Genomic DNA, 13,853 nt, shown 5'->3' on the forward strand with positions numbered 1-13,853 from the left:
TTGAAATCTCAGTTTTTAATCATTTTTATTTTATTACAATTTAAAAAAAAAAAAACGCATTTTTATGATGCTTTTTTATTTTGCAAAAGAGAAAAATGATAAAAATTCAATAACTTTTTGACTGTATGAGTTACATGTAAAACCAAATGCACTATGATACAGTTTATAATGGCTACTAACTACAGCAAATATACGTAATCCAGCGTTTAAAAATTCACTGAAGTGATCTAAACCAATTTGCCTATGTGCGGCGCAGTTTCCGGGTCTCTCTTAAAATACATAACGAAAGTGCACTTCACCAAGCCGCCAGTGTGGAAATTAGGACAGGGTCAGGGACACACACGGGTGCACAGGGCGAGTTCCCCTCTGAGGCAGCGGTGCGGCGGGTGAGTGAATCTTACTTACACAGCTTTGACTGGAGTGACACACACACGCCTTCAGCCTTCATCTCTGACTATAATTAAAATTCACATCCTTGTTTAAAATCTGTTACACGTTATCGCAAATGTCAACAACAACAACAATAACAACAACAAGAAAGTGCACGTCTGACAGCCACTTGAGAAAACAGGAGAGTTGTGGCTACATGTGTTTGCGTCTTGTTTCATTTAGTCATCTTCACTGAGACGTGAGAACCTGCTGATAGAGGTAGAAGTTTCATTTAAACCTGCAATTCTGGTTTGTTTTACTATCACAATATTTAATGATAATATTTCTAGTTGGTTTGCTTAAGTTTTGAATGATTTACCCTGAGAATCCGCAGGAGTATAGGTTATTCTGTAACTCAAGTTAGTGCTTTTAACTGAACTTGGCAGTGCAGTTCCAGCCATTAGCAAGAGGAACCCAAGATATGCAAATGTTTCCTGCTAGTGTTATCAGAGGAGACAGAGCATTCAGCCTGTCCTGTGTTGCTCTTGTTTTCTCCTGATGGCTTGCTCAATTGGTGCATGAAGCACTTCAGTGTAAATATGCTGTAGATCAGGGGCTCTCAAACCTTTTGCAGCCATTTTAAACGTAAACTACATTTTTACTCAGTACAGATTCAGGAACGTAATCCATTCATTGATTTGTTAGTGACTGCTTTATTCTGGTCAGCCTCCTGGTAATACTAGACATGAAGTGGGAATATATCCTGAATACTGTAAACTGGCAGTCCATTTCAGGGCACCATGCACACACACACACACACACACACACACACACACACACACACACATTCACACCTAAGGGCAGCTGTGCGTAGCCAATCCACGTACCTGCATGTGTTTGGGAGGTAGAAGGAGGTCTCGGAAAGGAGGAAACCCATGCAGACATGGGGACAAATCTTCACACGGTCGCTCCGGGACCCTGGTGCTGTGGGGCAGCAATGCTACCCTATACTGCACCAGCGCACCAGAGGATTGTCCTAACATAATCCAACCATTCAGATATTTGTCAGTCTGTACAGGATTTTGTGGATTTTGTTTTTGTGATTGCTGTGGCCTTAAATACTTGATTTTGCTGCAGGTTTTTTTGTTTGTTTTTTCTCCCAAAATTTGCTATGTAACTTGCAGAGTTTTTGTGCTTTTTTTGTTGCTGAAAACTACTTGAATTGGCGAAATTGCACTTGCACTAAATAGTTTTGCATGGTCTTTCGCAGCGATGTTTGTTAGTACATGAGACCTTTTAGCTGTTCTCATATTCGACGCACGTGAATCGAAGACGGTATTTTGGCTATGTACTGAAGCCACAGAGGTGTTTTATTTATTTTCTATTCCTGAATTTTCCACTCACTATTAAAATTGGCATTAGATTCAAGTGGATGCTATTTACAGGCTTGTTTGATTGTTGAGGTTTTAATTAAACTCAGTAAATTCCCAGTGACCAGTCCAACAGGCTAAAACATTCAAGAAGTCAGAAATAATGCTAATAACTTGTGGATTGTGATTTCTACCAGTGTAGCTAAATTTGAAAGAAAAATAAAATCCCAGGAGAGCTAAACTTCACGGATGCGCTCTTTAAGAACCACTGTCGTAGATGATGCATATTGCACACTAGTAATATCTAGCCAATAAACGTGATTGTTATGTAATGTATTGTTTGTACAGGGCAAAAATAGAGACATACACATGCTTATCATTTGGGCCCCATCTACCTTGCTTTAATCAGTCCCTCTATGATTTCGCGTTTTTCTGCAATATTCGGAGGAGCTTGCAATTTTTCCAAATTACTGTAGATTTTCCACAGATGTGGGCCAAGTTGCGTCATTTGATGTCATCGCAACGTGCATTCAGCCAAAGCCTTCTTCAATACACGTGTGTCAAACATGAGTACAGATAAAAGGTTTCATTTACCAACAAACATCACTGTGAAGGACTCTATTGTGCAACTGCAATTTCACCAATTCAAGTAGTTTTCTGCAACAAAAAACCCCCCACAAAAATACTCCACAAACTGTATTGCAAAGTTTATTTTAAAATGCCACAGCAAAATCAAGCATTTGTGGCTGCAATAATCACAAAAAAACCCTCCACAAAATCCTGTACAGACTGTTGAATGCTATTTATGTGCTCTCTGTTATATATTAGTTTCCAGTTTTAAAGTTTCACATGGGTGGCACTTTAAATTTGGAATGTATTTGTACATCTGAGTTTCTGATATGTGAATAATCTTTACCCATTTATGGGGGAAGAACAGGTGGTTTCAATGCTTGATGACATGTGATACCTTATTCTTCTTAATAACTTGCATTTGGCTGTCACTGATTAGCCGGATGTGTATTTTTACAATACAGGAAGATATTGGAATAGGTCAGGACAACTAATTTTAATGCAAAGATTGGAAAACAAGACTATCCCAAGAGCATGTGAATGCAGCATGTGGCTACTGCTATTTTGCTTTTATTATGCCCGTATCAGATTTGTATAGACAGTATTGACCTTGTACCAGACACTTACCTACATGTGCTCTACCCTGTCTCTCTCTCTCTCTCTCTCTCTCTCTCTCTCTCTCACACTCACACACACACACACACACACACACACACACACACACACACACACACACAGCCAGCTTACAGATGCAGGATCTCACAAGAAGGTGCTTGCTTGTAGCAACAAGAGACCCAAGTGTGCTCTCTGATAGCACAAAATAGCTTCAATTTTGTTATGATTCTTTAAAGGAACATCTCAAGTGTAAGCTTTGTAGGGGGTTGTTTCTTTATTCACAGAGAGCTTTACATATTCTCCATCAAGAATGTGCATCTATATAGCACATTTACTGCACTTGTGCAATCTCTTTCTAATTGTAGAAGCATGCACTTTGACATCAGCAGTTGCAAGACTTACTAGCAGATCCTGTAATTAAATTTTGGGGTTTTTGGAGACTTCTTTTTGCCTCAGACGGTCTGCTATTGGGCTGAATTTGCTGGGACGGCCAGTCCTGGACAAATTGGCAGTCGTTTGAAATCTGTGCCATTTGTAGATGATTTTCCTTACAGTGGAATGATGTATTTCAAATAATTTGGAGATCATTTTAATCTCTTGCCAGACTAATGGGAAAATTGTTAACTTAAATTGTAAAAAATTACTATAAAATGTCAATTTGATAATGTATCACCTACATTAATAGGCAGTGTTTCAAAGAGGATCAAATGTTTGCTTGTCCATATATATATATATATATATATATATATATATATATATATATATATATATATATATATATATATATATATATATATATATACACACACACACACACACACACACACACACACACACAGCAAACAGTTTATAGTAACCTGTCTTGATCCATATTATGGTTTGCGATTTTTTTCTTTTCTGTAATAGGACATTGCATCGCTTTGATCAGGAGTGCAAGAACGATCAAAGGACAGTGTATTCCATTACCGTCTTCCCCAAATCTCTTAATCCACTAGCTAGCCAATCAGATCATCTTTTTTGTGGAGCACTGAGGCCATGAGCCTCATGAGTGGAGATGTATGGCTGTGCACTACATGTTTCAGCTCTGTCTTGCTATGTGGAGTTCAGGAATGGCACTTAACACTAATAACTGAACAAGTCCCTCCCTTAGATGTTAAAGGCAAGTCTAATGCTAATATATTCCGCAAGACAGGCTTAGTAACAGCAGTTTGCTCTTTAGGGATTTTGCTAATTTACAAAGCTGTGCTATTAGCAGGTTCTTTAGACTGGTTACTAATCTGCCCTAACATTTACATCACTCTGTAACTGGGATGTAGAGCAGTACATGTACAATTCTTTTAACAGCTAGTGTCAGTGCTAAATGAATGAAATGAACTGATCACAGCCCAAAATGTTCAGTTTGAGCTGGGTTTCAGTGAAAGTGGGTTTTGTAGGAAAGAAATGTACTATACTCCGGCGTCACTGCAGTCTCACACATCTTGCAACTTGCAGCGACAAAATAAAAAAACTTCACAACATTTAAATTTCCACACATTATTACTAGTCATCACCAAGTGATTGTGCCAGTTCATGTTCTGATTCTGTTTGATTATTTGGACAAATACTGTCCCTAGGTCACATACACAGTGCCCTCCACTAATATTGGCACCCTTGGTAAATATGAGCAAAGAAGGCTGTGAAAAATTGTCTTTATTGTTTAACCTTTCAATCTTTTGTTAAAACATTCACCTCAAACAATTGCAAACAAATCACAGGTTTATAAAAAAAATCTTTGTTAAATATAGGTGTGCCACAATTATTGGCACCCCTGTGAATTCATATGATGCAGCAGCACGTCTCGTCTTCAGCCAGCCCAAGAGAACCCATGTCACACCCCCTTCATCTCCCTCCACTGGCTTCCTGTAGCCGCCCGCATCAAATTCACGGCCTTGATGTTGACCTACAAGACCTTGTCTGGAACAGCACCTCCTACCTCAACTCTCTCTTACGTTCCCTCACGCAATCTGCGATTAATCAACGACCAACACTTAGCAGTACCTACTCAGCATGGCAAAAGGTCCCTTTCAAGAACCTTCAATCTAACTGTTCCTCAGTGGTGGAGTGAATTTCAACCTCAATCCGGACCGCAGAATCTCTCACCATCTTCAGAAAATAGCTAAAGACCCACCTCTTCCGCGAACACCTAATCAAACCTTATATATATATATATATATATATATATATATATATATATATATATATATATATATATATATATATATATATATTACTCTGGCACTTTCAACTCTACTCTGCGCACTTTGCTTCTTCCGGAACTCAATTAATGGATCTTGTATAGTAGCACTACTTGAATTGTTCTCTGCTTGATATATCGCTTTGCTTGTATTTTCCCATTAGTCGCTTTGGGTAAAAACGTCTGCTAAATGAATAAATGTAAATATAATGTAATATGAAAAAAAATATATTTGAAGTATATTCCCATTGATATTTAAATAATTTTACTACACCTGGGTGACTAGGAAAAAGAAATTGTTCAACAGTGACTTCCTGTTTCTCAGGGGTATACATATGGGGTAACACACAGGCCAAATTCCCATAGTCATTCATAACAATGGGTAAGACCAAGGAATACAGTGCTTCCCACAGGTCTGAAATATACTTGCAGTGGTAGCTGGTGGAAAAAGGCTGCCATTACTCATCAATGGTCTACTACATGTGACGAACAACAAATAATGTCTGACTTAACACAACATTTTGATTTCTTGAATATTTATATTGATTTCACATAAAATATTTCTCAGATCCACCCACCCCAAACCCTAATCTCGTTCTACCCACATGGGAAGAGTAAGACAAAGTTAAAAAAAAAAAACAACAACAAAAAAAAAAACAACTTTTTAGCATGTACAAAGCTGGCACTGTTTGTCAGAGCACTTAATCTTTCTGGGTTTTTCAAAGAAGAGCCTCAATGCCTCTGCATATGGGAACGCCTCTGGTGCTGGTCCATTTATTGATATTCACAGACATGCAGCCAGGTGCTCCCTTTTCAAACTGTTTCTCAAGTCGCTTTTGACCTGAAAAACAGGCACTTGGGTTTAAATGAACTATACAGAAATTAAATGCAAAGTACAGTATCTCACAAAAGTGAGTACACCCCTCACATTTTTGTAAATATTTGATTATAACTTTTCATGTGACAACACTGAAAAAATGACACTTTGCTACAATGTAAAGTAGTGAGTGTACAGCTTGTATAACAGTGTAAATTTGCTGTCCCCTCAAAATAACTCAACACACAGCCATTAATGTCTAAACCGCTGGCAACAAAAGTGAGTACACCCGTAAGTGAAAATACCCAAATTGGGCACAATTAGCCATTTTCCCTCCCCGGTGTCGTGTGACTTGTTAGTGTTACAAGATCTCAGGTGTGAATGTGGAGCAGGTGTGTTAAATTTGGTGTCATCGCTCTCACACTCCCTCATACTGGTCACTGGAAGTTTAACATGGCACCTCATGGCAAAGAACTCTCTGAGGATCTGAAAAAAAGAATTGTTGCTCTATCTAAAGATGGCCTAGGCTATAAGAAGATTGCCAAGACCCTGACACTGAGCTGCAGCACGGTGACCAAGACCATACAGCGGTTTAACAGGACAGGTTCCACTCAGAACACCCCTCACCATGGTCGACCAAAGAAGTTGAGTGCACGTGTTCAGCGTCATATCCAGAGGTTGTCTTTGGGAAATAGATGTATGAGTGCTGCCAGCATTGCTGCAGAGGTTGAAGGGGTGGGGGTCAGCCTGTCACTGCTCAGACCATATGCCGCACACTGCATCAAATTGGTCTGCATGGCTGTTGTCGCAGAAGGAAGCCTCTTCTAAAGATGATGTACAAGAAAGCCCGCAAACAGTTTTATGAAGACAAGCAGACTAAGGACATGGATTACTGGAACCATGTCCTGTGGTCTGATGAGACCAAGATAAACTTATTTGGTTCAGATGGTGTCAAGCGTGTGTGGCGGCAACCAGGTGAGGAGTACAAAGACAAGTGTGTCTTGACTACACTCAAGCATGGTGGTGGGAGTGTCATGGTCTAGGGCTGCATGAGTGCTGCCGGCACTGGGGAGTTACAGTTCATTGAGGGAACCATGAATGCCAAAATGTACTGTGACATACTGAAGCAGAGCATGATCCCCTCCCTTCTGCGACTGGGCCACAGGGCAGTATTCCAGCATGATAACGACCCCAAACACACCTCCAAGTTGACCACTGCCTTGCTAAAGAAGCTGAGGGTGAAGGTGATGGACTAAACCCTATTGAGCATCTGTGGGGCATCCTCAAACGGAAGGTGGAGGAGCACAAGGTCTCTAATATCCACCAGCTCCGTGATGTTCCTCCAGGAGCTTCCACCCCTCCATGGAGGAGTGGAAGAGGACTCCAGTGGCAACCTGTGAAGCTCTGGTGAACTCCATGCCCAAGAGGGTTAAGGCAGTGCTGGAAAATTATGGTGGCCACACAAAATATTGACACTTTGGGCCCAATTTGGACATTTTCACTTAGGGGTGTACTCACTATTGTTGCCAGCTGTTTAGACATTAATGGCTGTGTTGAATTATTTTGAGGGAACAGCAAATTTACACTGTTACACAAGCTGTACACTCACTACTTTACATTGTAACAAAGTGTCATTTCTTCAGTGTTGTCACATGAAAAGATATAATCAAATATTTACAAAAATGTGAGGGGTGTACTCACTTTTGTGAGATACTGTACATTTAGTGCTGAAAGAAAGCTCAAATTTACTTACCCTGTTCATTGTTAAAAAATCTCTCTAACAGTTAACATTGGAGATGGTGTTGACTAGCCCTGCCGACACTAAAAGGCAGAGGTTTGAGTATATTTCTGTCCATTCATTGCTTTCACTGGCTAGCAGCTGCATCACCTGAGCTTGTGTCTTGTCCTTCAGAGAGGGCAAAAGAGCATGAAGTGTAATCGACACATTTACAGATGTCAAAACTAAAAAGTCTAAACACCAAATATACTGTATATATCGTGGCCACGAATTAAGAATTAGTTCCCTCGTTTTTTAATTACTTTGTTCCCTCGTTTAAGTTAATTGTGGCCACGTTGTACTAATTTGTTCCCTTGTTTTACTTAAATCATGGCCATGAATTAAGAATTCATCCCTTGTTTTTGTTTAAGTAAAACGAGGGAACGAATTAATACAACATGGCCACAATCTACTAAAATGAGGGAACAAAATCTTAATTCATTGCCACGATATTTATATCTTTTCCTGCATTTCATGTACAGGTCTCCGTACTACCAACTTTGGTTGAATTTGCTGGGATGGCCAGTACTGGACAAATTGGCGTCGTTTGAAATCTGTGCCATTTGGAGATTATTTTCCTTACAGTGGAATCATGTATTTCAAATAATTTGGAGATCTTACATTTACAAATGAGAGAAAACAAGCAAAGCGATCTATCAAGCAGAGAACAATACAAGTAGTGCTACTATACAAGATCTATTAATTGAGTTCTAGAAGAGAACTCAATTAATCTTCTTAAATCCCTTGCCAGACATATAAGCATCCACAACCTTTTTTTTCTGAAGTCCTTACAAAACTCTTTAGGTCTTGGCCTGATTCTAATTTTATGGAAGGTGTGATAAATGTAAGGGTGTACTTACTTTTTCCATGTGACAAATTTCCATTTTTTTTTGTTTATTTCAATTGTGAAAATTACTACAAGATGTCAGTTTTGTGTCATTTAATACACTCCATCAGCTTCATTAATAGGCACTGTTTCAAAGATGATCAAAAGTTTGCTTGCCCAAATATGTCAAGAAAGCCAACAATTTCTATAGGGTGTACTTATTTTTTCACATGACTGTAGCTGCTGTAACGTAAAGTTTGGTCTTATTCTTTATTAAATAAAAATTGTTCATATTTGCAAATTGCTGTAGTATAAGAGGAATTAAATGCTTCATGGTTATTTCTCTACTTATCTGACTGCCCGTGTCAAATTTGATTAACTGTGCTAAACATATTCACACCCACACACCTCCAAAGTTCAAAACTGTTAAGTCAAAGTCCAACTCCTTCTCCATCTTGGGCTAGTATTCCCTTTGCTGAAAACAAAACTTCCAGATAATACATCTGTATAATTTTTTTGTTCTTGCAGATAAACACAAAATGGATGAGTGTTATTCTGACCTTTTTTCACTGCACTGAGTAATACATGTGTCTTCTTGTTCTCTTTTCAACACAATGCTGAGCCTGGTCAGCAAATTCTTCACATGAGACTGTCACTTCAGGCATCTTATATTCTCCCAAGAGACATTCACTTTGATTAGAACAAAAAAAACATACCCAGTGTCCACAAGATGGATTTGCTGCATTTAAAGTCAATGCTTTGGGACAAGTGAGTTGAGCATTTGATGCTCGGTTACAGTCCAGACCTTAGGAGTTAGAACTAGATGTATGAGTATACCTGCAAACTGTTTTGTCCTCTATCTTTGGGTAATACTGATTTTTATCAGTACTGACTGCACAAGATTGAGTTACTGTTTGATTTAGGATCCAGGCCTCTCTATTCTGAGGAAATATCTGCAGTTTTTAGTTCTACTTGAGAGCTCCGGTCAGGGAACGGTACTAAACCTGTGTCCATTACGAATCTAGTCTCCAGCAGAAAGGACAGGGAGAAAGTCGAAGAAACAAGGTTAATGAAGTAATCTTCAGTCTGTACTCCTTTCCCCTGGAGCTTATCAAAAGTGAGCCGCAGCTGCTACTTCAGCATGCCTTATTTAGAGCTTAATTCAGTACCTATGAGGACTTGTATGCTGCTCACTCATGTGTGTGTACATGTTCCATAACGATCAGCTTGACTCTCCGCTGCTACAGGCTTTGATGATTTTGACAGACTGAAGTATTTGTAATGAATCCAACTTGGCCCATTCTGTTTAATACGTTTCTTAGAAGCCGCTAGCTGAGCACAACACAGCCAATTTCAATGAGCACACTGGAGCTGTTTTTCACCGAGCACCACGATTGTTGGTTTTATAAACACCAACACTTTATTTTCTGGCCAGTAAAAGTTGCAAGCAAAAAACAGTTTAGCTCATTTAGGGTCATGAGAGAGCTCCTCAAATTATGTTAAATGATGTAACTGGAAAACTGGTCATTTTGGAGTGTTATTGTTTTTAGAGTCCATACACTTTTTAATGTGATGCTTTCTGCTTAAATCTCGTTCCTCCCTCATAAAGAGAGCGTGTACGTTTGTTAGTTTTTTGTGTATGGTCTGTACTAGGTCTGCATGGTAATGACTAAATTACTAAATATTTTCATTATTTTCCTCAATACAAAATATTTAGATTATTTTCCTCAAGGTCAAAATCACGATCACTGTTCAGTCAGTTTATTGGATGATTTATTATTGGCTTATATTGGATTATGTCTTCAATTGTATAGCCTAAATATTTGAATCAATGTAAGACTACTCAGTCACATCGAAAGATAAAAATGAACATATATATATATATATAATATAATGTATGTATATGTATGTATGTATGTATGTATGTATATATGTATATAAAATGTATGTATATATGTATATGTGTAGGAATATCTAGCAAGTACTGGTCACACTCTGCCTGTGGCAACAATCGTATTCTTCACATTCCTGGTGCTATGGGGTAGGCTGGCTAGATGAAAACCCTTCATCATGAAAAAAACATCTAAGCCAATCTAATTCACCCCACACCATGTGTTATGGTCTGATGAGACCAAGGTAGAATGTTTTGGGCATAATTCTTAAAGATATGTTTGGTGACAAAAAATAAGACTGCTTATCAGCCAAAGAATACCATACCCATGGTGAAACATGATGGTGGCAGCATCTTTCTATGAGGCTGCTTCTCTTGAGCTGGGGCTTTAGTCAAGATAGAGGGAATCATAAATAGCTCCACATACCAATTTTGGCACAAAACCTGCAGGCTTCTGTTAAGACAGCTGAAGACGGCCCAGTCAGAGTCCAGATAAATCCTATCGAAAACCTGTGGCATGGCTTGAAGAGGGCTGTGCACTGGAGATTCCGTCGCAATTTGCCTGATCTGTCAAATGTTTGCAAGAAAGAGTGGAATAAATGAGCCAAAATAAAGATGTCCTATTGGTAGACTTTTACCCCAAAAAAGACTGAGTGCTGTAGCAAAGTGACATTTAAGGGGTGTACATACTTGCACGACCAGTTATTGTAAAGTTTAAAATTTTTCCCCCCTAAAACTTTTCTATTTGTTTTCACTTGAATTTTATTGGTTGCTATATCGCATCAAGTGGAAAAAGATTGAACATGATTTTTCCCCCCCAAAACCTGCAATGTTAACAGGGGTGTGTAGAATCTTTATATTCAATGTATATGTGTGTGTGTGTGTGTGTGTGTGTGTGTGTGTGTGTGTGTGTGTGTGGCCTCACAGCAATACTAATTATCACAGATTTGCCTTGTCTATAACTGCGTCAAGATACTTAATTATTTTGACACAAGTGGTCTTTCTGAGAGCACCACATGATTGTGTCTGACACACATAATACTGTTTACGTTGAGTAACAGCACACTTTAAAATCTGTTAAATGTGCATTGCTACTAAATCTGCTTTTAAAATGTAAATATAGTGACTGTTCTTTGGATAGTCTAAGATTATTGTTGGTTTGTAGGGTTTCCTTAAACGGAACAAAACATGTGTGTGTACTGTATATAACCCGTGCATATATATTTTGGGGTATGAAGATCTTTGTTTTTTCCAGTGGTGATGGATGACGAAAGGATTTTATGGGTGTGTAGCCTCATATTTATACATCCAGGAAAATTATATGGTTAAAGGTAACAGCAGAGTTTCTGGGAGAGCAGATGAAAAATAATAGAAACTGGTTTGAAAATAGTTTTGGGGGAAAAAAGTTTTTTCAAGTACTTTTGAGGGGAAAAAAACTATTATATAAAAATATTTTGAATTATGTTTATTTTATTAATTATTATTAATAATAAACCCATTGTTTATTATTATTATTATTATTATTATTATTATTATTATTATTATTATTATCAGTTTATTATAGCACCTCCCATTCCCTGTATATTTGGATGCTTGCCCTGGTTTATATCTTCTCATGATGCATCCTGCAGGATGTTGTTCGTTCCTTTCTCTGTCTCTTTTATTGTCTTCGCTTCCTCTGTCTAGGACAAATGGCCAAAGCATATGAATTTAACTGGAAGAGGCCGGTGCCTCACTTCATGCAAGAAGGGGAATATTTTGATAGATTTGATGAGGTAAGGAAATTATTTGCTTTCCTTTTTGGATCATGCTGATTTGTTTTGACAATGTTTAAGTTTAATTTACACAGGTTTTTACTGCATGCTGCTTATTTTCTAAAATCACATGTCCACAATGTCTCTGCAAGAATGCTCCTAAATGTCAGTTTTAATGATTTAACAGCATTGCTAAAGTAGAATGTAGATGTTTTTTTTGGTGTTGGTTAATTCTCCACAGACATTAATGTTCAGTGTGATTATGCTATAACAGCAGTTTTTGTTTTTTACACATTGACTCACTCACACATTGACTCTGAGAATCCATGCATTGAGAAATTAAGGCATATATCATGGCCCTTAGTCTGAAGCAGTCATTCATGGATTCTACATCTTCAAAGTCATCTTTTGCTGAGGACATCTGCATTCTCAAAAGTCCTTTGAGAATTCCTGGCCAGTTCATGCTAGTTTATCTTGGACTGAATATTTTTGGAAGGCTGTTATTCTCACGTACAGCGTGTGAGTGACCGGACTAAAGCTGTCAAAGCCAAGCATGGATTTCCCATGAGGTCCATAAAGTACTTTGGGAGTTCTTTCTCAACTGATTATAAAAAATGCAATTGAGCGGTATTTGTTTAGTTAGTAAATATCCTCAAAACATCTTCCAAACTGCATTGGTGCAATAGAAGGAACTCTAGGGATAGCTTTTAATCTACTAATTTATATTGTCTTATTTTGTTGTGTTTATTTTCCCTAGACTTGAGAAACTGCCCATTTAAGAGTTTCCCACAGTACCTCAGAAACAAGGTCAAACAAATGTCACTGGAACCAGTACAAATTCCCAATAAGATGCAATTTGGCATGTGTCAGTGATACATTTTTATGGATCCATATCAAAGTTTCATATCTCACTTTAGTATTAAACAAGGAACAATTATTAAACATTTTATAAATGTTCTCCTCTGACTGTCCTATTGGAAAACAAATTAAACAAACTTGGCAGGCATCGGGACAGCATTCAGGATTATCCTACATCATAACTTCTAGCACACTGTTTGTGTTTTTTACTCTTAACCACTCACTAGCTTCTCAGGTCAGGGATTTTTTTAACAGCAGTAGCTTTTATATCAAATAATGAGCTAAATCACTTACAAATTGCATACACTGTCTCTCATGTAGCATTATATTAGTTAATTAAAACACCAGAATGATTACTGATAAAACAGAAACACAAAACATGACTGTTAATTGATGTTAATGAAGATATGGAAGAAAATGTTATCTATGACAAAGGCCGGTACACTTGTAAGCATGGTTCCTCCTCCTTGGAGGGGTTGGAAACATTTTTGTTCAGGTTTTAAGATTTGCAGGGAGCTCTTGTCTCGTGAGTAGAATATTAAGGTTGCAGTGAAGGATACATGCACAGAGAATTTTATCTTAGAAATGGTGCCATCTTTATTTTTAGACTGATTTTTTTCAGCAGCCGAGAGGTTTAGAATGCAGCAATTAAACTGCTGAAGGTTGTCATTTAAAGCTGAAGGAGGACATTTTGACAAATATGGTCAAACATAAGCAGAAACAAATTAAGAAGTTATTTTTAAGTTATCAGTTTATTTGATTTAAAGACCTTA

General features: G+C 38.0%; 1 protein-coding gene across 4 annotated transcripts in view; it reads left to right on the forward strand.

Annotated features, from left to right (window-relative positions):
- Positions 1-222: 222 nt before the first annotated feature.
- Positions 223-13,853, forward strand: part of LOC128612234 (1-phosphatidylinositol 4,5-bisphosphate phosphodiesterase beta-4) — a 45,526-nt gene continuing 31,895 nt past the window's right edge. For 3 of the 4 annotated variants that reach the window (XR_008386706.1, XM_053632171.1, XM_053632173.1), the window contains exon 1: positions 12,067-12,243. Coding sequence is in view for 3 of the 4 variants with exons in the window: in XM_053632171.1 (XP_053488146.1) it covers positions 12,160-12,243 (84 nt within the window). In the remaining variant the exon portion in view is untranslated. Of the gene's footprint in view, positions 649-12,066; positions 12,244-13,853 lie in introns of those variants that run through there. The other variant, XM_053632172.1, reaches the window with a different exon arrangement.

Source organism: Ictalurus furcatus, chromosome 9 (assembly GCF_023375685.1).
Source record: "Ictalurus furcatus strain D&B chromosome 9, Billie_1.0, whole genome shotgun sequence".
Taxonomy (NCBI): Eukaryota; Metazoa; Chordata; class Actinopteri; order Siluriformes; family Ictaluridae; genus Ictalurus; species Ictalurus furcatus.